The sequence below is a fragment of the Paroedura picta genome, chromosome 12 (genome assembly GCF_049243985.1).
Source record: "Paroedura picta isolate Pp20150507F chromosome 12, Ppicta_v3.0, whole genome shotgun sequence".
In the NCBI taxonomy this organism is placed as follows: domain Eukaryota; kingdom Metazoa; phylum Chordata; class Lepidosauria; order Squamata; family Gekkonidae; genus Paroedura; species Paroedura picta.
Window position 1 is genome coordinate 21,857,827 of NC_135380.1, and position 21,979 is coordinate 21,879,805.

At 43.6% G+C, this 21,979-nt stretch overlaps 1 protein-coding gene across 6 annotated transcripts in view; it reads left to right on the plus strand.

Annotated features, from left to right (window-relative positions):
* The window catches only part of LOC143821208 (disintegrin and metalloproteinase domain-containing protein 9-like), a 59,253-nt gene that overhangs the window by 32,507 nt on the left and 4,767 nt on the right, over positions 1 to 21,979 (plus strand). For 2 of the 6 annotated variants that reach the window (XM_077304811.1, XM_077304810.1), the window contains exons 7-22: positions 1,451 to 1,516; positions 3,081 to 3,152; positions 4,220 to 4,389; positions 5,369 to 5,450; positions 6,203 to 6,336; positions 6,875 to 7,046; positions 8,712 to 8,804; positions 9,564 to 9,759; positions 10,928 to 11,033; positions 12,277 to 12,460; positions 12,692 to 12,772; positions 14,358 to 14,463; positions 18,643 to 18,778; positions 19,610 to 19,712; positions 21,117 to 21,244; positions 21,739 to 21,779. In XM_077304811.1, the coding sequence (XP_077160926.1) occupies positions 1,451 to 1,516; positions 3,081 to 3,152; positions 4,220 to 4,389; positions 5,369 to 5,450; positions 6,203 to 6,336; positions 6,875 to 7,046; positions 8,712 to 8,804; positions 9,564 to 9,759; positions 10,928 to 11,033; positions 12,277 to 12,460; positions 12,692 to 12,772; positions 14,358 to 14,463; positions 18,643 to 18,778; positions 19,610 to 19,712; positions 21,117 to 21,244; positions 21,739 to 21,769 (1,860 nt within the window). In that variant the 3' untranslated portion in view covers positions 21,770 to 21,779. The remainder of the gene's footprint in view (positions 1 to 1,450; positions 1,517 to 3,080; positions 3,153 to 4,219; positions 4,390 to 5,368; positions 5,451 to 6,202; positions 6,337 to 6,874; positions 7,047 to 8,711; positions 8,805 to 9,563; positions 9,760 to 10,927; positions 11,034 to 12,276; positions 12,461 to 12,691; positions 12,773 to 14,357; positions 14,464 to 18,642; positions 18,779 to 19,609; positions 19,713 to 21,116; positions 21,245 to 21,738; positions 21,780 to 21,979) is intronic. The other 4 variants (XM_077304814.1, XM_077304813.1, XM_077304808.1 and 1 more) reach the window with 3 other exon arrangements.

A 21,979-nucleotide genomic window follows, 5' to 3' on the forward strand; every position in this document is an offset into this window, starting at 1 on the left:
GAACTGGAGATCCCCCATCCCCACTATCAGAGAGCTGGCTAGGTAACCTTAGGTGAGGCCCAAGTGGGGCCCTGGTGACTGGGTTGAGCCCACCAATTCAGTAGCAGCTTTAAAAGGCCACTTTGTTATAAGAGCCATGAGCTATTTGTGTTACGTTCAAACTCACTCCCCCTGCTCCACATTTTGCACTTAGAATAAAGTATGCAAAGTTGCTTATATGTATCTTTCATTTCTATATTCAGTGTTCATTGTTCAAAGAATTTGGGAGTTTGGGGCAAATAGTAAGGTATTAACTACAGTAGTGATCCCCAACCTGTGGGCCGTGGACCACATGTGGTCCTTCGACTAATTGGAGGTGGGCCCCGAAGGACGCCTTCTCTCCCCCCCCCCCCCCCGGCCCTTTACTTCATCCCCCCCGGCCCTTTACAACACACTTGATTGTTGTGGCGTGTCTGTATCTTATTTTGAAGGGATGTTTAAACATTACCATAGTGATCAGAGAGCGTTAGGGCAGTGGTTGAGAGTAGAGGAGTAAACTACCCCCCACCGGGCCTCAGTAAAAGGCGTTGAGTGGTCCCCGGTGAGTGGTCCCCAGCGTTGAGTGGTCCCCGGTGATAAAAAGGTTGGGGACCACTGAACTACAGGGCTTGTGTCCATGTCTACCACAAAAATATTTTATTTGTGACTCAGTTCCCAAGAGAGTAGAAGCCAAATTTAGGTTGGGACCATGGTATATGAGTAGAGAGTTCTTAAATCTTTCTGCCATGCTGTTTTCCAAAACTAGAATGGCCCTGGATAATGCTATTAGCTCTGTTGGCAAGATTGCCATTAGCCCACCCATGGCAGGTAAGCCCCCTGCCCTCAAGAAACTGAGGAACAGGAGGACAAAATATCTGGAAAATGGCCCCCATAGCAATGTTGTAGGGATTTGCCTATGTCTGCTTGGTCTTAAAGCCAAGACAGAATAGAACTTTCCTGCTTCGCCCTCCCACTACAGGCCATTGACCTCTACAAAGTCCTGCTCCAAGGGGATAGGGGAACCTGAAGAAGGGGGCTTTGCAGCAGGAAGTGGGAATTGGCAGAAATGCCAGATGAGTCTGGATCCAACCCACCACCCATGAGAACCAGAAACTTGCTTCTGTGGGTTTAAGAACGATCAGGAATTAATCTGGACATGGATGATGGTACTTTTGTGAACATCATGTTACTTCTATTGTGATCCAATTTAATTGTTCTTTTGGATTCTTGACAAGTGTTGACCTAATACAAAGAGAGAGAGAGAGACTTGTTAGGAATGTTTTGGCTCTTTGTGTTTTGGGTGTGTCCCTTAATAGTGGTCTCGGTATGAAATGGGAACATGGATTAGGATGATATCATTCTTTGGAATTTAGGAAAGAGATTCATTTACTGAAATGTTTGTCTCTCCCCCACCCCTCTCATTTTTTTGCAGAGAAAAAGAGGTGTCCTTCTACAGACAAGATATGTGGAGCTCTTTATAGTTGTGGACAATGAAAGGGTATGATTCTTCTGAATTGGCCAGCATAGATTGTTGCACTTGTCTCAGTGGGAGAATAGCTTTGTTTGGGTTAGCAGTGGTTAAAACACTTGAGATACAGCAGTAGCTGGGCTGGAGTTATGTCCTTTGAGCCACTGCTTCACTATTAACTTTCTCCTCCCTTCTCCTCTGTGACTTATTACACATCCTTACATTTATCTTTCCAGTTAATCACAGTCATGCTAGATGATCTGCTTGGAAAAGATAACAGTATGTTATCTTATTTGGAAAGACACCAAAGGAATACCTCAGAAAAGGATGGCTGCTTTACTTATCAGCAACGGTACCTTCTTTTGTAAGGTGCCAGCTATCCCTAGATTGTCCGCTGTCTCTTACTCCTAGCCTTGGTAGAAGGAATGCACAGTTCCCCCTTCTTTGCTCTCTTTCAAAACCAAGCCCAAAAGGAAGATTCCTTTCCACTCTGCCTCCCCAGCAGCGACTCGAGACAGCACCAGGCTATCCTGTTGTGCCAAGAGAGAAGGAGTTCCTAACTCCAACTCCTGCTGGTGCTGCATGGTTGAGGGGTTATGCAGTTGGGACACTTCTTTAAGCTGTGAACTGCCCAGATTGGGAGAAAAGCAGTACTAGAACCCCATCTAGATTCTTTTCTTGATGTTAATTTACCTGTGCAGGCATCTTCTAAGCCTTTTGAAAACCAGTTGGCATCAAACTCGAGCAAGCAAGTTTTTAGTAATTATGGGTGAAAACAGACATGTAACCTGGATGCTACGTCACTGAACAGCAACCATGTGGGAAACTTGAGCCTGCAGTATGAAATTCTGGATGTTTTCACTCAGGCCTTTTCAACACCTCCACCACCACCACTACCCTGCCACACAAATGTGCAAAACTCATAGTTGCAGTAATTATACAAAGATTAGATTAGGTATGCAACCATCTGAAAAAGTTATTTGAACTAATTGGGAGAAAATACTACCATCTATCTCTTGAGGATTTTTTTTAAAAAAGCAGGTCCTTGAGTCAACAACAGAAGGAGTGGTCATCAAAATGTGGTCAATTGTCACCAAAGAGGTTGCATTGTCCATGAAACAAAGCAGACTCTGCTTCTGGCTTTACCATTTCTTCCAAGTTTTGCATCACTGGTCCTTCAGGCCCTCTCTGGGTTCCCTCCTGTCACTAGTCTTACTACCTGCTTCTCTGACCCTTCTGGAATCAACTTTAGTTTGCTACAACCTGTACTATTTTTCCTCTTGCAGGCAAAGACTCATTCTGAGAAGATCCCAATCCACCTGCCCTTTCCTAACATTTCTTGTCCACACATCCTTAAAATAATCTCTTTAACGTATAAATGAACCTTAATCCTTTTCTGTTTCCTTTCTCTCTGAAACGTTGGTCTGGTGTCATGTATGCACAGACCTGTTCTGCAGAGGGTCAGCTTCTGAAGGCTTGCTAGGCATACCGTAGACAGCTTTTAACCATGGCGGCTTAAGGTGTGTCAATGTGTCATTCTTTTAAAATAATCTTGGTTTTCCTTCCACGCATTAAGCTTTTCCTTCTCTTGCAGTATGTGCTGCTGGGCAGGAATGAAAGTGCTGTGAGAGAAGAGATGGTGCAATTGGCCAACTACTTGGACAGTGTAAGTGAAAGTATAAGCCAGGGGTAGCCAAACTGCGGCCCTCCAGATGTCCATGGACTACAATTCCCATGAGCCCCTGCCAGCGAATGCTGGCAGGGGCTTATGGGAATTGTAGTCCATGGACATCTGGAGGGCTGCAGTTTGACTACCCCTGGGATGATGACAATATCTTTTTAAAAAGAAGCATGGCAAAACCTGCACATATTTAGATTCCACCTTCCCTTGGATTCTAGGTCATGTGCTTAAAATTTTGTTTTTTTATTACATTTTCTCAATGTCTGAAGTCAGATTTTGTCACATTGAGCTTTGGGGGCATGCTGACTGCCTCCCTGTTTGATTCTCCTTTGCTCGGTCACTCAGGGATAGGACTATGCTTTCTGGAGCATGGTGATTCTTCAATTTATATGTTTAAGAACATAAGAAGAAGCCTACTGGATCAGACCAGTGGTCAATCTAGCCCAGCATCCTGTTGCACAATGTGGTCAAGTAGGACACATAGGCTAAGATCTTCTGCTGATGTAGCCTCCTAATACAGGTATTTAGTCACAGGACTTAGTAGCCACTGATGGACCTATCTTCCATGAATGTCTAACCACCTTTTAAAGCTATTAATGCTTGTGGCCGATACTAGGAAGAAGAAGAAGAAGAGTTGGTTCTTATATGCTGCTTTTCTCTACCCAAAGGAGTCTCAAAGCGGCTTCCCTTTCCTACTATTTCCTATGGCAATGGAATCAACATTTTAATCACTCGTTGGATAATGTTTATTTACAGCATTCATCAAAGCAAATAACAATTAAAACAGTAGAATTAAAAATACATAATAAGACCAATTAAAAACAGAGCTAATAATCCTTACGATGGTTCTCCTTAATATTTGTGAAAAGCCTCTGTGGGCGAAGCGCTGTCCGGGAACACATCCGGTATCTGGCCTGCGCTTCCACCTGCACTGGCCTTCCATTCCTCTCATAACACAAAGTTTCTTGCTGTGCAGTTTAGGAACAACTGAGATAAACTCACCATGGTGAATTCCATCTGTTTCTGCTATGCACTTCTTTCTGCTTTTACAGATTTATAGCGTGCTGAATATCCGGGTCGTCTTGGTGGGCTTGGAGATCTGGACCAGAACAAACAGGATCAGCATAGAAGGAGGTGCAGGGGATGTTCTTTCTAACTTTGTCCAGTGGCGAGAACAGGACCTTCTCTTGCGCCGAAGACATGACAGCGCACAGTTTGTTCTGTAAGATTTCCCCATTCCCTAGCTGCTGTGTCACCCAGAATACACAAAAGTCTGCAGCTCGGAAGGAGTTTAAGACTGAAAACCCTGCTTGCCTCTCAGTTTTGCTCTTCACAGGAAAACTTTGCTTATGAAAAATTAGAAACAAGAGATGTGATAATGTCTTCATTACACTGGTATTTTATAAATAGACAATAGTGAAGAAGAAGAGTTGGTTCTTATATGCAACTTTTCTCTACCCGAAGGAGTCTCAAAGCAGCTTACATTCGCCTTCCTTTTCCTCTCCCCACAACAGACACCCTGTGAGGGAGGTGAGGCTAAGTGAGCCCTGATATTCCTGCTCAATAAGAACAGCTTTATCAGTTCTGTAATGAGCCCAAGGTCACCCAGCTGGCTGCATGTGGGGGAACAGGGAATTAAACCCAGCTCGCCAGATTAGAAGTCCGCACTCCTAACCACTACACCAAGCTGACTCTTGGATAGGAAAAGGTAGAGTGACCCCCCCCTCTCCAATGGGGTGTGTGTGTGACTCTTGCTTGCTTGCACTTACCAGCCTGCCCCAGAATGGGGTATCCCTGTGAAGCTCTTGGGCCCAGTTGGCTGCCTGATGGAGGCGGCTGCTTGTGTTCATGCACCACTCTCAGTATTACCTCCTAAGGACTACTGATGAAGCTGCTGTCAGTTGTATAGAATTAAAATATCCAATCTGTCTATTTTACTCAGACCCAGTCTCAACCCAGGTAGTGGGCTACTTTGCGCCTGGACTTTTTATTTTGAATTAATCTAAGAAGTACAATAAGAGTTGTGCTTTAAAATGTCATAAAACCAGGAATCTGAGTTTCTGTTTAGCTGGTTCCCAGATTCCTCGGGCAGGTTAGTTTGGTTGTCATGTACTGCATACTCATGAATGTGTGATGTATATTTTACCTTCAGCAATAACTAATCAGGCTTTTGCTTGCTTTTTATTCTGATAATATTTCAGGAAAAGAGCATTTGGGGGAACAGCAGGAATGGCCTACGTGGGAACCGTGTGTTCCAAGAGTCACGCTGGAGGGATTAATGTGGTAGGACATCATTTCTTGCTTTTCTATTAAGCTAAAATCAAAGATTGAGGTTCTGGTGCCTGTGTTGGAAACTGTGGGCTAAAACGGTTCTGTTGCATGTATTTATATTGGAGACCTTTCCTGCTTCCTGCCTTTCAGCCTTAAAAAATGATCTGCACAACAGGTCTTAACATGAGATTCAGTCACCATTATAATGCAACTTGTGCCATTATAATGCATCTATTAAAGCTCTGTAACCTGCTGCATAAGAAAAGAATCCTAAAACATTGGTCAAAATTTTAAAATAATCAAAGCAGCAAAATAAGTTTAAAAAAGCAGTAATGAGATCAGCAATTAGCAGTAAACCCCACTGAATATCACACCAGCTGCCCTTTGAATAGGGTTGCTGACAAGGCCTGGAGTAAAATGTTCTGTTCCTTACCAGGGGCTTAACATCTGGTTGCATAATAGATGATATTTACCTCCATTAACAACACTGAAAAAGACTGCTTATTTCCACACATCATGCCTCTATAAAAGTGGTAGGATTCTTCCCCCCCCCCCCAGCCTCTTGCTTACCCGGCAGTCACCCAGCTGCTATGGGAAAAGGCATTTTCAAAGTCCCCGAAATCTCAATTGGCCTTGGGTTGCTGGCACAGGAGCCAGAGGGATTTCTGCTCCTCTCTCAAGTCAAAATGGTGGACATGTAGTTTGGCTCTTAGTTAGATTACTGCTACATTCTTTTGCTTGTTTCTTTTCACTTTACCTTTCAGTTTGGACAGATGAGCGTGCAGATGTTTGCTTCCATTGTTGCTCATGAACTTGGACATAACCTGGGGATGAACCACGATGATGAAAGAACCTGTACCTGTGAAGTGAAGAACTGCATTATGAGCTCTGGAGCATCGTAAGTAATGTTTATGTTTTTGGATGGCTTCTGGGTAACAGAAGGTTACTGCAGCCCATTGGGCAAGAGCGATAGCTGGGCAAGACCCAGGAATTCCAAGCCCTAGACGTTGCAGCCTTCTGTAGATACAGCTTGGGTGTTTTTGAAACATGGTTGTGAAAGTTCAAATCTTACCAGTTTTGATGCCAGCTCTTATGTAAAAGTTAACCTCACAAAGAATTGCACAAGGTCCATGCCCATCAGGCCATTTCACCCTCTGTTTAGCTGTGCTTTTATCGGCGTCTGGACCTGTTCTCTGAAATACGGTCATATTTTATGGGCACATCTGTGCTACAAACTTCAATAGGTTGGATAGTCATTCTCTCTCCCTTGGGCAGTGCAGCTTCTAGAGGATCTTTTATAGAATTCTCAGCACACTATATTGCCAGATTCAGTGGGGCAGAAGGAGCCATGGCGATAAAATTCATGTAACCTTACAGCGTGCTTTAGAGGTTGAGTGTGCCCGGATTAAGGACTGTTCTTATGTTTTGTGTTGTAGAGGGGCCATGAACTTCAGCAGCTGCAGCGCGGATGACTTTGAAAAGCTCACTCTGAACAAAGGCGGAAGTTGCCTTCTTAATATTCCTAGGCCAGAAGAAACCTATAGCCCCCCATACTGTGGCAACAAGTTAGTGGATGCTGGAGAGGACTGCGATTGCGGATCACAAGAGGTTGGGACCTGGGGTTGCAAGGAGGCAACTCTTATTGGTGCTGGTGAACTTTTGATGGGATTCCAGTTTGTGGTTGAAATCTGGCATATCAGGGAAAGGGCCCACAGAGGGCTCAGTTTGTCATGATGTTTTGTGACCTTTCCATTGAAATGAATGGGAGCTGCATAGGAACATCATTGTGCCCTTGCATAGGCCCCATTAGTTTCTAGTTGGAGAGCCAGTGTGGTGTAGTGGTTAGAGGTACGGACTTCTAATCTGGCATGCCAGGTTCGATTCTGCACTTCCCCACATGCAGCCAGCTGGGTGACCTTGGGCTCACCACAGCACTGATAAAGCTGTTCTGACTGAGCAGTAATATCAGGGCTCTCTCAGCCTCACCTACTTCACAGGGTGTCTGTTGTGGGGAGAGGAAAGGAAAGGCGACTGTAAGCCGTTTTGAGCCTCCTTCGGGTAGAGAAAAGCGGCATATAAGAACTAACTCTTCTTCTTCATCGTGTCTAGAATGTCTGGCCCACATTGAAATTTTAGAATAGAAGCTTTTTACGTGCTATTTTGTATGATGCTAGCAGTTCCTGCTTGAGTTTCACTTGGTGATCCTTGTTCTCCTTTGAACCACATCCTGCCAGCCATATAGAAAGTGTTTGCTTTAATGAGACTTCCCTCCACAAGGCCAGTATGCCTCTAAATGCCAAATGCTGGGAAGAGCTAGACAAGAGGACTTCATGCCCTATTTTGAGTCCAGAGGCACCTTTACGACCAACAAAGTTTTATTCACGTTATGAAATTTCATGTGCACGCATAATTCCTCAGATACAACCGAAGATGTGTGCCTGCACACAAAAGCTCACTCCTTGAATAAAACTTTGCTGGTCTTAAAGGTGCTACTGGACTCAAAATTTGTTCTGCTGCTTCAGACCATCACGGCTACCCACCTGAATATCTTTGTGCCCTATTTGTAAGCTTCCCAAAAGCATTTGGATGGTGGCTGTTGAACTAAATAGGCACCTTCTCTACTGTAGCAAGAATCTTACCATGTTCTTATATTCGCAGAAAAAAGTATAAAAATCAGTGGTCCTTTTCCATGGGAAAAATCACTGAAACGGTGGCTCTGCATAGAGATAATGCTTACCCCTGTTAACCTTAGGTGAGATCCCAAACACACAGAAAAGCTGTGCTTGCACTTCCCAAGGTTGCACTGAGCTTATGTGGGGAGACATCCATGATCGTTGCTTGTCACCTTCCATAGGAGAGTAGTTGGAGAAGCAGGGAAACAGCCAAGCTTCTTTCAATGTAGTTAGAGGATATGACCAAGGTTGACACAAACAATGGTTTCCAGATCCACTTCACACCATAACTCCATGTTCTGGTCTGTGGCCATTGTTAACAACAATCAGGAGTGCAATTCTAGGCAGAGTTAACAAGTTTCTAAGCCCACTGACTTTGGTGAACTTAGAATTGTGTGGCTTAGTTTTAGGATGGATCTGTAGATGTTAAGACAGAATCCTTGACCATGGCTTAAGTGTCATGTCTGCTTTAGCACTTGTCTGAGATGAATCTGAGTTAATATATTCAATGAAGAGCTTGTGGTTGGCGACAGTGTTGAAAACTACTGAGAAAGACTTCCTTTTTCATCTGCTTTTTCCTCTCTTGCCCTACCTCTTGAAGGAATGTAAGTCCGACCCTTGCTGTGAAGCAGGAACTTGTAAACTGCGCTCGGGAGCTGAATGTGCTTATGGAGACTGCTGTCTGAACTGTTACGTAAGATCTTCCTATCCTAAAGGATTGTAAGAAAAATCTAAGAGGGGGTAGGGGGCTGGGTGATTTTCCTAAGACTTAACGATTTAAAGATGGCTTGGTCTGCATTAAAGCTATTGCCTACGGCCAGGGAAGCCTGGATTCATATCCATTTTGTGGGTGACCTTAAAAGGTACTCTTTTTTTCCCCACCTGATTTATCTCACAGGGCTGTTGACTGGTGGAAAGGGTGGGATAAAAATGCAACAGGCTATAATCCTAAAGCATACTTTAAAAAATCCTGTTGAAATAACTAGGACTCTGTAATAGTTGTTCTACCCTGGAGTGTGATATAGAGCAGGGGTAGTCAACCTGTGGTCTTCCAGATGATCATGGCCTACAATTCCCATGAGCCCCTGAACATCTGGAGGACCACAGGTTGACTACCCCTGATATAGAGGTTAGAGTGTCAGACTAGGGTCTAGGAAACTCCGGTTCCTCATTCTGACATAGAAGCTCCCTGCATGACCTTGGGTCAAGGGACTCTCTAACCTACCACACAGGAAGAAAATATGAAGGAGGGGAGGACAATGTTGTAAGCAGCTTTGAGTCTCCACTGGGGAGAAAAGCAGGGTCTATATATCTAAATTAGTGAAACGTGGCTGGCCTGTGATTGGCTTTTCATTGCTGTTATTGGACAGTTGTGCTTGTATTGTTAGATCTCTTGGGGTTTATTTCTGAGTGGCAACTGATGACGATCCCTGTGTTTTTGGTCCCCTGCTAGTACCTTTCCCAAGGCACAGAGTGCCGAGAGAGTGCCGGTGAATGTGACCTTCCTGAGTATTGCAATGGGACATCACCGTTCTGTCCACAAGATGTCACCATTCAGAATGGGCACCCATGCCACAGCGATGAAGCTTATTGCTACAATGGGATGTGCCAGTATTATGATGCACAGTGCAAGGCCATCTTTGGCACAAGTAAGGATGTTTCCTTTTCATTTCATCTGGATTTGATGAAAACACCAGCATGTTTTGACTTCGGATTGTTTCCTTACAAGGAAAAACTGGCAAAGATTATCAAGGGATTTGCATCTCTTTCTGGATTTTACACGAAAGCTCCTATACCTTGCAGTCTCCACTCTCCACTGTGTATCTTGCTTGTGAAGATTCCAAGGAGATTAGCAGTCCCAAATGTTCTAGTTTTATCTGGTGTTTCAGATAGGAAATCTCAACAAATCTTTTCGCTAATTAACTCAGGGTGCATTTCAGTTCCAGCACTGCCCATGTTCTGCTTGTTTCAATAAGATTTTTGCCCAAGGGAACATTCTGCTAGCTCTTTGGAGTGATCCTGTCCCCCATACTGTGGTCCTTAATACATCTATAACTCAGCACCTAAAGAAGGTGCCATTCCATACCTTCGCTTGAAGAAGGTGCCATTCCATACCTCATGGGAAGGCCACCTGTGGTTTGGATGTAACATTTGGCCCTGGTTGAGAGACATGCAGAAACTGGGGAAACTCATGTACATAGTGCATGTGACGGCATAGAGTTTTATTGCTATTTTCTAAAATGGAATCCTTGAGTCACCCAAACTACTAAGCAGTCTGAAACTTGCAGTTGTGTATGAATGCATGGAAAAGAAACGGTGTGTTTGTTTAGATGACAGTGGCCTAAGCCATCCTTTCTTGCTCAGTTACTTTGTGCTGTTCTTGCTACGGTTCCATAGAGCAGGGATCCCCAACCGTGCAAAGTCTATGATGAGCCCTTCCAGAATTCTGAGAAAGATTGTGAACACCATCACAAGAAGGCTCCTTTGAGAGGCAGGGACCGGTCACAAAATGACTGCTGTGGGCTGCAATTGCAGAATTCTGAGAGGTTCCAAGCCAAGCATCTTGCTAGGACGAGGGCAGCTGTTTCTGAGTGGGTGCTCCCTGCAGACCAAAGGTATCCTCGATCTTCTGAAGCACCTGTCGCTGTACTGAGGGAGAGGATTTCCAGGATTGGCTCTTTGAGGAAGAAACCCGTGGACACCCTGACACCCACGGGCACCATGTTGTGGATCACTGTACTATAGGAGCTAACTCATGCGCTACACATGTGTGGGATGCACTGATTACTAACCTGTTTTTCCACATCTGTTTTGCAGAGGCAAAGACCGCTCCCGAGGCTTGTTTTTCTGAAGTGAATTCCAAAGGTGACAGGTTTGGAAACTGTGGATATCATGGCCACGACTACAAGAAGTGCTCAAGCTGGTAGGTTGATGTGGCTTTACACAAGTGAATTGTCATCAGCTGCTGTGTATGTGCATGGGGTGTATTCAGCTGAAGGATGTATAAAGGCTAGGTGGCCAAGGGTCATGCCAGGAGGTTGGGAGCATGTACTGTGATATCCACCAGAATGCAGAGAATGCTTGCATTTGTTTAATCATGAGTGTTCTCCTGCCATGTGTAAACCAGCAAGTTGGTAGTTGGAGTTATTATTTTTGCATCAAAACATGCATGTAGGGGAAGAGAATCTTCCCCCATCTACATTCCCTGTTGCTCATTCCTCCAGACATCTTTTCTCCTGGCCCAGCTCTGATACCAGGCTATGATAAAATATGTCTGAGAAACTTTTTTTCATTCTCGTGCACGTCTGATGCAAAAATGAAATGCTTCATTCTGTATCTCATATGAGTCAGGAGTGGACCATGTATTCACAAAACGTGGGTGCCCCAGACCACTTAAAGTTTGGTCTGCAGAATGATATGAGATGGGCAGTTTACTGCAGACACAGGCAGGTAAGACAGGCACTGTTAATCAGTAATGAATATCCATTACAGCATGTAGAAAATGTGAAGTGCTCTGATGGATCAGATGAAACACAGTTGGCTAAGTGCTCTGGAAGCCTCCAAGCAGAGCACAGAGGCCAAATAATGCCTTATTGTTTGTACTACAGGATGGGGAGGAATAATAATACATTTTGGTTTTGGTGCCCATTATGCTTTTTTAAAAAAAACAATTATTGTTTGTTTTTACTTATTGCTGTTTTAGTGCTGCTGCTGTTGATGGTTTGCATTAATTTTTAGCTGGTCCAGTTGCTTTCAGCACTTGATTATATTGCCATATGGGTTGTTTTAAGTGGGGTCATATTCTTGTGACTTGCCTTGGGCAGTTGTGGCAAAGAGATGGCACCTACGGATGCTAACATAAACACACTGGCTCTGACAATGGACATGCCTTTTTAGTCTCTTTGCACTTGCTGCAATTAAACAAATACCAAGGTCTATTCTCATTCTGTGGATAAGGCCCATGTGCCTTTATCCCATTGTTTTTTGAGGACTAAATTATTCTTGCCGGTGGCATAGATAAATCCATGTTCTCATTGCACAATTACAACACCTTGTTTTGCTCTTTTCGTACCTGATTCCAGGATTACTGTCTGGGAGTGTGTCTTTCTATAAATCCCTAGGTCATGCCATAAATCATAACAGTAATTTAAAATATCATGCCACAGGAACGCCATGTGTGGGAAGCTGCAGTGTGAGAATGTGAAAACTCTCCCAGTCTTTGGGATTGAGCCTGCTATTATTCAGTCTCCCATCAAAGGCAGCGTCTGCTGGGGAGTGGACTTCCAACTGGGGTCAGATGTACCAGATCCAGGGATGGTGAATGAAGGCACAAAATGTGCCCCTGGAAAGGTAAACCAGGAGATTTCTCTACATATAATCCCTGTTGCACTCTGCAACACTGTGTGGCCTGTTCAGTAGCTCCAGAATTGTAATTATCAAGCCCGTCAATTCATTGTGGGGCAACATTTAATCTCTGAGGAAAGCTTTTAGGAGCTCAAGTTCATTTGAATGGTGAGTTGATTGAAAAGCTTGCAGACCCAGTCATCATGAACTTGAGATTTTGTGTGTTTATTTTTCCAGATATGTAAGCACTACCAGTGTGTAGATGTAGCTGTTCTGGGTTATGACTGTGACATAAATAATAAATGCAACGGACATGGGGTAAGTAAAATAAAAAACACATACAAGTTCATACTTTCACCTGGGATGTAACACCGAGCTTTGTTTTGTTTGATAGTTTATAATAGCTGACTTTCAGGCCAGAAGCATCACCATTTCCCATCTCCTCGCTTTTTTGTCTTGCCAGGAAAATGAGACAGGTGGCATAGAATGTTCACAAATGAACTTCTTCAGGGAGAGTAACAGGTCTGTTTTACTGGAACTAGAGCTTCAAACTGGCTACGGAGAGAGAATTAATGATGTGGCCAAAGCAGGGAAGCTAAAGGCCAAACTACATGTTACACAATCCTTTTAGTGTATTCAGGTCCACCTTGAAGAATTTCAGGAAGTTGAATGCTGTGATTTCCACCCTAGGAACTCACAGAATACCAAAGTAGATGAAGCTCACAGTACATAAGAGGAGAATGCCTAAGCCTGTCCCTGCTGTTCCATTTTCTTGACTGAAATAACCCTGGAAGAATGGTGTTTCCCGTGCTGAAGATGGAGAAACATATGTATATCCTGTCAGTACAAGTAGAGTCCTCCACAGAGCAAGTGGTGCCCCTGGGGCCATTTCAGCTCATAAAAATGGTGTGCATGGGGGGAGATTGAAGTTACCCCTTCCCATATGCCATGGTCCCATTCCAAAGAGGGCCCTCATGTTTCTGGGGATTGAGTTCCCAGTGGAGGAACTCACAGACCATGTCTGATTGAAAGTCCACTCTTTGTGGTAGATCTGGACCTGTTGTGTGTACTACATAACGTGTGGCTAGGCCCTAGATATTCCCAAGAAGTCAACAGGGAGTCCAGAGCCAGAGGGGCCAAAAGAAATGGGTACCAGTGGAGGGAATTACAGGGAAGGGTAGGCGAGGTGGGCAGAGACTTGAGGCAAAGATAGGCGGTGAAGACTATGGATGTATTATTGTTACAAAGCAGTGGAAGGAGAAAGAAGATTGTTGAGCCATGGAACAAATTCAGAGCAGGGATTGTTTTCATTTGTGGGCTTCCTGACCAATACAAAATCAGTAGGTGAGGATTTCTCATTGCTGTAACTCCACTATGAGAAAAGCAGGATATTTTCCATTTTTGTTAAAGATACAAGATTCTGCAAGAAGCAAAATATTGAAATAGTCTTCTCACTCTTTCCATGGAAAAATATATTACTAGAAAGCTCTGTCAGCTACCCCTGTCCAACACATATGCATTGTGGCCCGGGGGGTTTAATTTTCTTCCAGCTTGCTGTAGTAACAGCAATTGGAGTGGCAGTGAAAAACTATTCTGTAATATGATTATTATTCATTGGAGATCACAGGCTAGCAGAGATGGGAAGTTTACCCTATGTTGAAGACACGGAGGAGCTAGTTTAGAGGGAGAAATGTTGCAGGACAAAGTGAAACTGGATTGGGGCCTCTTGTGTCACCTGACACCTTCTGGCAGCTGCAATATTACCCTCTTCAATGTTGGCATGAGAAACCAGTGGAGAGTAGGCTAACAGCTCCTTCCTCCCACTGCTATAGGTCTTGATTTGAGATCCCTGGTCCTTTACAAAATTAGGTTAATAATATTCTTCTTTAAACAAACAAAACAGGTGTGCAACAGCAATAAGAACTGCCACTGTCATCCAGGATGGGCCCCCCCGTACTGTGACTCCAAAGGCTACGGGGGCAGTCTGGACAGCGGACCTACATATAATGGCAAGTATTCTAAGGAGAACTCTGTCTTATATCCCATCCTTCTGCAGCTGGTGCAGGACCTAGGTGACCCCAAATAGCCAAGTCTCAATTGGCTAACATGGTGGTGGCTGACGCTGTCCATTAGATTTCACTTTCCGGGGGAGTGGATCTTTGATTTATTTGCCTTTGGAAACTTCTGGTTGCTGGACTTCATGGTGGAAGCTGAATCTTGCTAAGTCTAGAGCTTGTTCTCTTGGGCCAGTTTCTGCAAGAGTAACTGTACCCCAATTGAAATAAGCTTATTCTCCAAATGTGTTCATCCCATCTTAGCCTTGATAGTGAGACAGCTCACGGCAGCTTTTTAAAAAAACAGAACTAGAAGGCATATAAGTATCTATAACTACAAAGTCATTTTTAAATCAGTCTGGCAAATGTCCAGATACCATGAAAAAGACACTATTCCACAGACATTCTTACTGGTTTGCCTGTTTACCCATGTCTATGCAGTCATATGGGGCATCAAAGACTTGAAAGGGCTATCTCTTTCTAGTCACCTGGCACCATTCTTTGCTTGCCACAGGTGACTGAGTAAGCGGCTGCTTGCAAGTCTGTTCAACATGCTTGTCCTAAGACAACAGAAGATAGCACTTCTTTGGACTGATGGATTATGAACTTTAGAATTTGCAAAGGTTATTCTCAAACACACAATTAAAACATTATAATAATTATTTTATTAAGCTTAGTGCACACTAGCCTACCAATAAAATTACTTTTAAACCACTATTCTTCAGGTTTTTATCATCTACATCATCAGCCTTCCATGTTCCTTTCCCTTAAACACAGCGGTTGAAATTCTAATCCTTTCTAAAGTTCTCTTTTATAAACCATTTATACTTTCCACCACTGCTCTTACCATCCTTTGTACACAGAGAAGTTTTCAAATATGTCCAAATGTGGAAGAAGGAACAAAAGAGGGACAGGAAGGAAGAAAGATGAAGGAGAAAGAAATATAAAGAAAAACAGGTGATAAAAGCCTGCTTTTCAGACTTCATGTATTTCCACAAATTTTCCCTATATTTCTTAATAGCTCTTCTGCGTGCCTTGATTTTTATATGCTGCTTTCTCCTTGGCTATGGTTCTTCAAGCAAAGGCAATTGCTCTTTGGATCTTTTAAAGAAAGAAGCCCTAAGATAAACATTGCCTGAAGAACAAGCAACTTCTTGCAAGTTGTATGCACCTGCTGTGTCACAGAGGTGTGGCTGGTGAAGGAGGGCTTAGGGTTGTGGTTCCAGCCTCTGGTGATACTGCAACGTTGCTGCCTAATATATTTATTATTTGAGAACAGACTCTGCACTGCATGTTGCACTAAATGCAGACATTAAGGGAACCCCTGCCCCAAAGTCTATACGTTATCGAAGATGGTTCCAGAATCAACAGCAGAACGATAATACATATCCGAACCAACAGCAGACAGATAATACAAACTCAAATCAACAGCAGAACGATAATACATATCCGAATCAACAGCAGAACGATAATGCAAACTCGAATCAACAGCAGAACGATAATACATACCCGAATCAACAGCAGAACGATAATACGTACTCGAAGCAACAACAAACAGATAATACATACCCGAATCAACAGCAGAACGATAATACGTACTCGAAGCAACAACAAACAGATAATACATACCCGAATCAACAGCAGAACGATAATACGTACTCAAAGCAACAGCAGACAAATGATATGTACCCAAATCAACAGCAGACAGATATGTACCCACCTTATAGCCAAGGTTGGTGACTGTTTAGTATGTGTTTCAAGTCATGCTATACAATCTAAGTCTCTCCTGGAGCAGACATTAGATTGATGGTTCCTTTACTATTTGTTTTTTTAAACCAGATTTCGCAGGAGCATAGTATACATAAGGGAACAGGAGGGGAACTGGTGGAATAACATCATTTAGGGATGGTTATGGAAGCACAAAGACAAAGGAGGGGAGAGTGGCTTAAGCATATCTGAGCTCCTAGAAGGAAGGTCACAAAAAATGTGTTGAGGAATGTAAGAATAAGGTGAGGTGACATGGTTCATTAAAAAGAGCTGTAGCCTTAGTGAGGGTATGGAGACTGGGAAGTGCTGGGTTCTTTGCTTATACCCATCCCTTCTTTGAATCCTGTCCAGCCCACCAGCTGAGATCTGCCTCACAAGCCTTGCTGCCCATGTCCTCTCTTTCAGAGGTGAGGTAGTTGATGATTAGAGGCAGTACCTTACTTCTGGAAAGCCTTTCCCATTGAGGATCGCCTGGCACCGTCATTGCTCTCTTTTGGGCCCCAGGCCAAAACCTTTCTGGTTACATGGGCTTTTAATTAATGGGTTGATCTTTTAAAATCATATTATAGTGTGCTTTTGGTCTGGAAATTGTTAGTCATTTTCAACTGCTCAGTGATTTTTTTTACTCTTTTGCTGTTTTTTTTTAATGCTGAGTTTTAATTTATAAAATCTAATGTTATGTTTTATGATGTTATTCTGTAGACTGACTAATATAGCTTCCCAAGAGAGGTAGCATAAAAATTCCTTTAATAATAATGCTATAATGCAAATATATAATGAATGATGATACCATAAGCTTTTTCTGACCTTGTCTCTTTTCACTCCGAAAATGATAAGATTCCCAGTCACAAGATGTTAGTAATGGCTTGTCAAAAGGGGTACATTTGAATTCTTTCTTAAAACTTAGATCCATATATAATAGGACTATGCCCCACCCTGTATTAGAAACCACTTCCCTAAATGTTTGCTTTCATTATGGGAGGATAAAAATATGACTTTTCACTTTCAAAGTAAAAAGGACAATGTACTGGCGGTATTCTTTAAATTTTACCTTGCTCCTGCCTTCCAGGGTTCTAGCCAATGAGTGTAAAGATATGGAGATACCTAGGCACTTCATTTTTAAAAAGAACTTATAAATTCATAAATGCAGCTTTTAAAAGATTTCTAAACCAGTCTGACTCGTGGTGGTCTACAATAAAAACAAAAGTACAGAAAAATATCATAAAGCAACAATAAGTCTCAACAATAACATGATGACGGGAACAGTCTGAGAAGACCTCACTCACCCTCCCACTCAGCCCCCAATAGCCACCATTATCCTCAAGAGAAGAGATATGTCAAGGCCAATATCTCTACAGGCCTCTATGGGGGCCTATATTATAATCTTGTAATTTTTCCATGCCCCTTTTGAAAGAGTGCAGCTTTCCTGAGGCCATGGAATGACTTCATTACTGAGGAGAGATCTGAACCAGTGACTTCCTGGAGCAGAGTTCAGTCTCTCAACTATACCAGGAGTCAACTTAGGATGCGGCAAAGTGACTTGTATTGCTGAAACTGGTATACATTCCTCTGACTAGCGAATTGTGTTCCATTCCCCTCTCCCCAAATCCTCGCTGTTGCATCTTACTTCAGCCATCGTGAATGCCGCTTGATTCCGGCTTCCAATACTGAACAAAGGGTCAGAGAGGACCCTGCCCCCCTCCACCACAAAGCATTGTGCCAAGACCATAGCTCAGATGGCGACATGTGCTCTGAGGGTGGAGAGACCCCAGTTCAACCTCAGGCATCCAGAGTTAAAAGAATCTTTGATAGTGGACTCTAGGAAAAGACCTTAGAGTAGGCAGTAGTTCTGAGCTCCATTGGCTGAAATAAAGGACCTTCATGTGTTCGCAGTGTAAAAAAAGGTCTTCGGTTAGGTCCAAGCGCTGACCCACAGGGAAGCATGTTGCCACTGGGAGTTGTGAGTTCCTGTATTCTGCAGGGGGTTGGACCAGATGACCCTGAAGGTCCCCTCCAACTCTGTGGTTCTATCCTTCTTTGATAGGACCAGTGTGCCCAGTTCTGCTTGCTACTTCCTCATTGTAGAGCCTTGCAGGATGATGCATTCGTAGGACACTGAGCTGGTCCATGCTAGCCTTTTACCCTTAAAAGGGTGTTACCTGCGTCCTCAGGGCTGCTGCAAGCCTCTCAGCCAGGCCTGTTGGGCAGGGGCTGCCTGCCAGAATGAGCCCACTCACTGTGTGCTGCAGCAGTTCCATTTCTGCTTCTCTTTGTTGCCGGAATTTAAGATAGCTTTGCAGGTACACGTTTTGCAGTGTTTTAACCAAAGCTGCTTCTGACCCTTTTCTTTTTTCTTTTTCCTCACAGGAATGGACCATACAACAAAAAGTTGGCTGCTAGCATTCTTCTTTGTAGTCGTTCCCATATTGCTAGTTTTGCTGTTCTGTTATATGACAAAAGATAATTGGGTTAGTTCCATGATGCCCCTGGTGGAGCGCTGTAGGTGAGTATGCCAGGCACCCATCCCCCTGCTCGCCTCCACCTCTCAGTGTTGGCATAACACTCTCAAGGGTTCCAAGCACTCCTGTACATTATCTTATTGTTGTCCTTACAGCAATTCTGTAAGGTGTCCTTGTTCTCTTCCCCATGCTGCCGATGAAGGGGCTGCAGCTGAGAGAGGCCACCTAAGTGGCAGAATTTGAAATGGAGACACTTTGATTTGTCGCTCACCGTGCCATCCTAAGCAGAGTAGCATATTTCTTAGTCCACTGAAATCAGTGGTCTTAGAACCAGGCAACTTTACATAGGATTGCACTATCACTCGCTTAAGCTAAAACAAGCACTTGCTCTTTAATACTGTAAGCCTAGGCAGCACTCTACTCTTCTAAGACCATTAATTTCAATGGATTTAGAAGGGTGTGTCTCCGTTTCGGATTGCACTGTGAGTTCACCAGAAATTACTTTGCAGAAAAAAGCTTTGGAACAGAATTGCAGGGGCTGCTGGACATGCTGCTCACACTCAGTTTTTCTGTGTGAACCCTGAAACCCTGAAACCTCAAAATGCCATTTTAGCACTAGCAGCTTCATTTGTTGATCCACGTTTAATCTCTGACCCTTGCATAAGAATACTGGACAAGAATACCTTCCCAGTTGTTGTTTGCAGAAGACAGCAGCTGAAATGTGTTGCATGTATCCCGAAAAAGACCAGTGCATGGGTGTTTTACCATTTCCTGAATTTTCCGGAATTATGTGGACATACTTTATTCTAGTCTCGTTGGACTTTTGAAAGGAGTTCCTGGTGTAATTTAATATTTTTGTATTTCTGTTTATTGAGATGTTGGGGTGGGTCACCGCCAGCAGCTGCAGGTCCAGAGCCTGTGCACGTAGAATACCCACAAAGTGTGCCATATTCTTCGAGGCGTCCGTCATTTCACATGGTAAGAGGTGGTGGAATATGATCTTGGCATGCAATTATTAAAAGAGCTGGGAGAGGGGAGAGCTGAGAGCTCAAGCCACAATGAAGGCGAATAGAGCAAGCAGACTCCATAGACGATGGTTGTACACCACCACAAGTGACATGTACTTGGAACTGTATCCTGGGGAGGGTGCGATTGGCAGGCCTCAACTCCATCACAGAACTACATTTCCCAGCCTGTTAAACATGTTTAGAGTTAGAGGTATATGAACACTTGAAGCTGCCTTATATGGTGACGAACCATTTGTCCCGCAGCCTACTTTGTCTGAGACCCTGGGGAACTGTTGCCAGTCAAAGAACCCTTTTCCAGTCACCTACTCCTCCCTCCTTTAACTTGGGATTCCAGCTCAAGTGTTCTGCAGGAAAACACAGATTGGACTGGCACAACATTCATTGACTCCTGATCTTGTAGTGATGGCTACGTGGACATCTGTGTGATTTTCAAACATGACCACATATCTAATGTCAATGTCTAGAATGCAATTGGAATGTCACAGTTGAAAGAGTTTTAACTCATTCCCATACTAGAATAGTAATGTGATTCCAGGTGAAGGGAAAGGTTGCAGTGGAAGGAGAAAGGCTTTGGATTAAAAAACAACAGATGTGTGAACAGATACCTGGGCTGATTCTGCACTTACTTTGTTTTTTCCATTGTGGATCCTGCTGAATTCAGATCAATTTGAACTTGGGTCTTCCTCTATTCCACCCCCCCCCCCAATGAAACAGAAAGTGTTCTGGGAGGGGTGCCAATTGCATCAGAAGTCTTTCTTTTCTTAAATGGGGGGAGAGGATTGGAGACAGCAGAGGAAAGGGAATAAATACAAGAGGCAAATTTCTGCTGAGAGAAATTAGGGCTTCTGGAGTGCAGTCACTTTAAGGAAAGCCTTGCAACCAGGAACTAGGAAGTCTTTGGACTGACGCCCTGGCCAATCAGGGAAGACTGCTTTGCTCTGAGGTACAGAGCAGTGAGTTAATTTGAAAAAAGCAAAAATCTGCACATTTACTCATGATGGTTTTTGAAATATCGAGGCTTATATCCAGGATATCATGGGGGAAAGGTAGGGACACCATGAATCAACCATGCATGTTGCAGAGGGAAAATTTAAAGCGCCCAAAATCGAAATGGAAATCAAATTCAGTGTAGACTGCAGGGACTTAGTAAAAAACCCCGTGCAGACTACATTTGGGAGAGGATCAGCACATAGCCTGCAGGGTGGAGGGGGATATGAACAAATGACAGGGTCTGAAACTGATATGGGGGTTTGGGGAGGAATTTGGCAGTGTGCCTGAAGGAAGCCACCATCCCATGACATTAAATCAACAATCTTTCATTCGTCACCTTTTAATAACAATGGTTTCCTCACAGAACACGCCACCATACATGTACCCAGTGCCTTCACACACAGTTACTCTGCAGCATAGGCCTGAGCCTGACTGTTACCCTTCTCCTCTTCCTTCTCCGCAGCCCATGGAACAGCAGTGTATACCACAAAGGTCAGTATAATGGCAAAATGGAGAAAGATTCATTGTAATATGAACTCCCCTTCCACTTTTTCCCTATGAAAGTCAACGTGGTGCAGATCTACAAGCATTATCCTTGGGTTCAGATCCCCAATCCACAATGAAGCTCAATTTGGTAGTCTTGGGTCAGCTAGGACCTCTCAAGTTAAAGTGGAATAGCCATATTCATGCTCACCAGAGCTCCCTGAACGATTAAACTGTGATCGTAATAGGTAGGATTGTAATAAGGTTACGCCACGCACAAAGAGTTCCACAATCTTAATAATACTAAGTGGTTCTAGGTTTAGTCGGTACCAAGTTGGAAGATTGCCTGGAAAACTCATGTACATTGGCTTGAGTTCCATGGAAGAAATGTGCAAGCATAACACGTCAGATTTATTAAACTTGTGACCTACCAAGGTGAAGACTAGCCACCATCCATAACCAGGGGCCTTCCAGGTGCTTGACAACTTGCTCTGTTTCTGCAGTGCCACCCAGGTAGCAAAAACTTGGAATTGACCGGTCTTTGGTAAGTTTACAAGGAGGAGAGTCTCAAACTTTCAGACGAGACAAAATCTCATTTTCCCACCTATCCTTGCTTCTCTTACTATGGATACTATTTTACTTGAGTTTCTTTACCACAGCAGCATAGTTTTTCTCCTGCTACCCCTGGTCTATCTCTGCCTCTCTATGCTGTACTTTTCCTTCCTCGGCTCCACCTGTTCAATC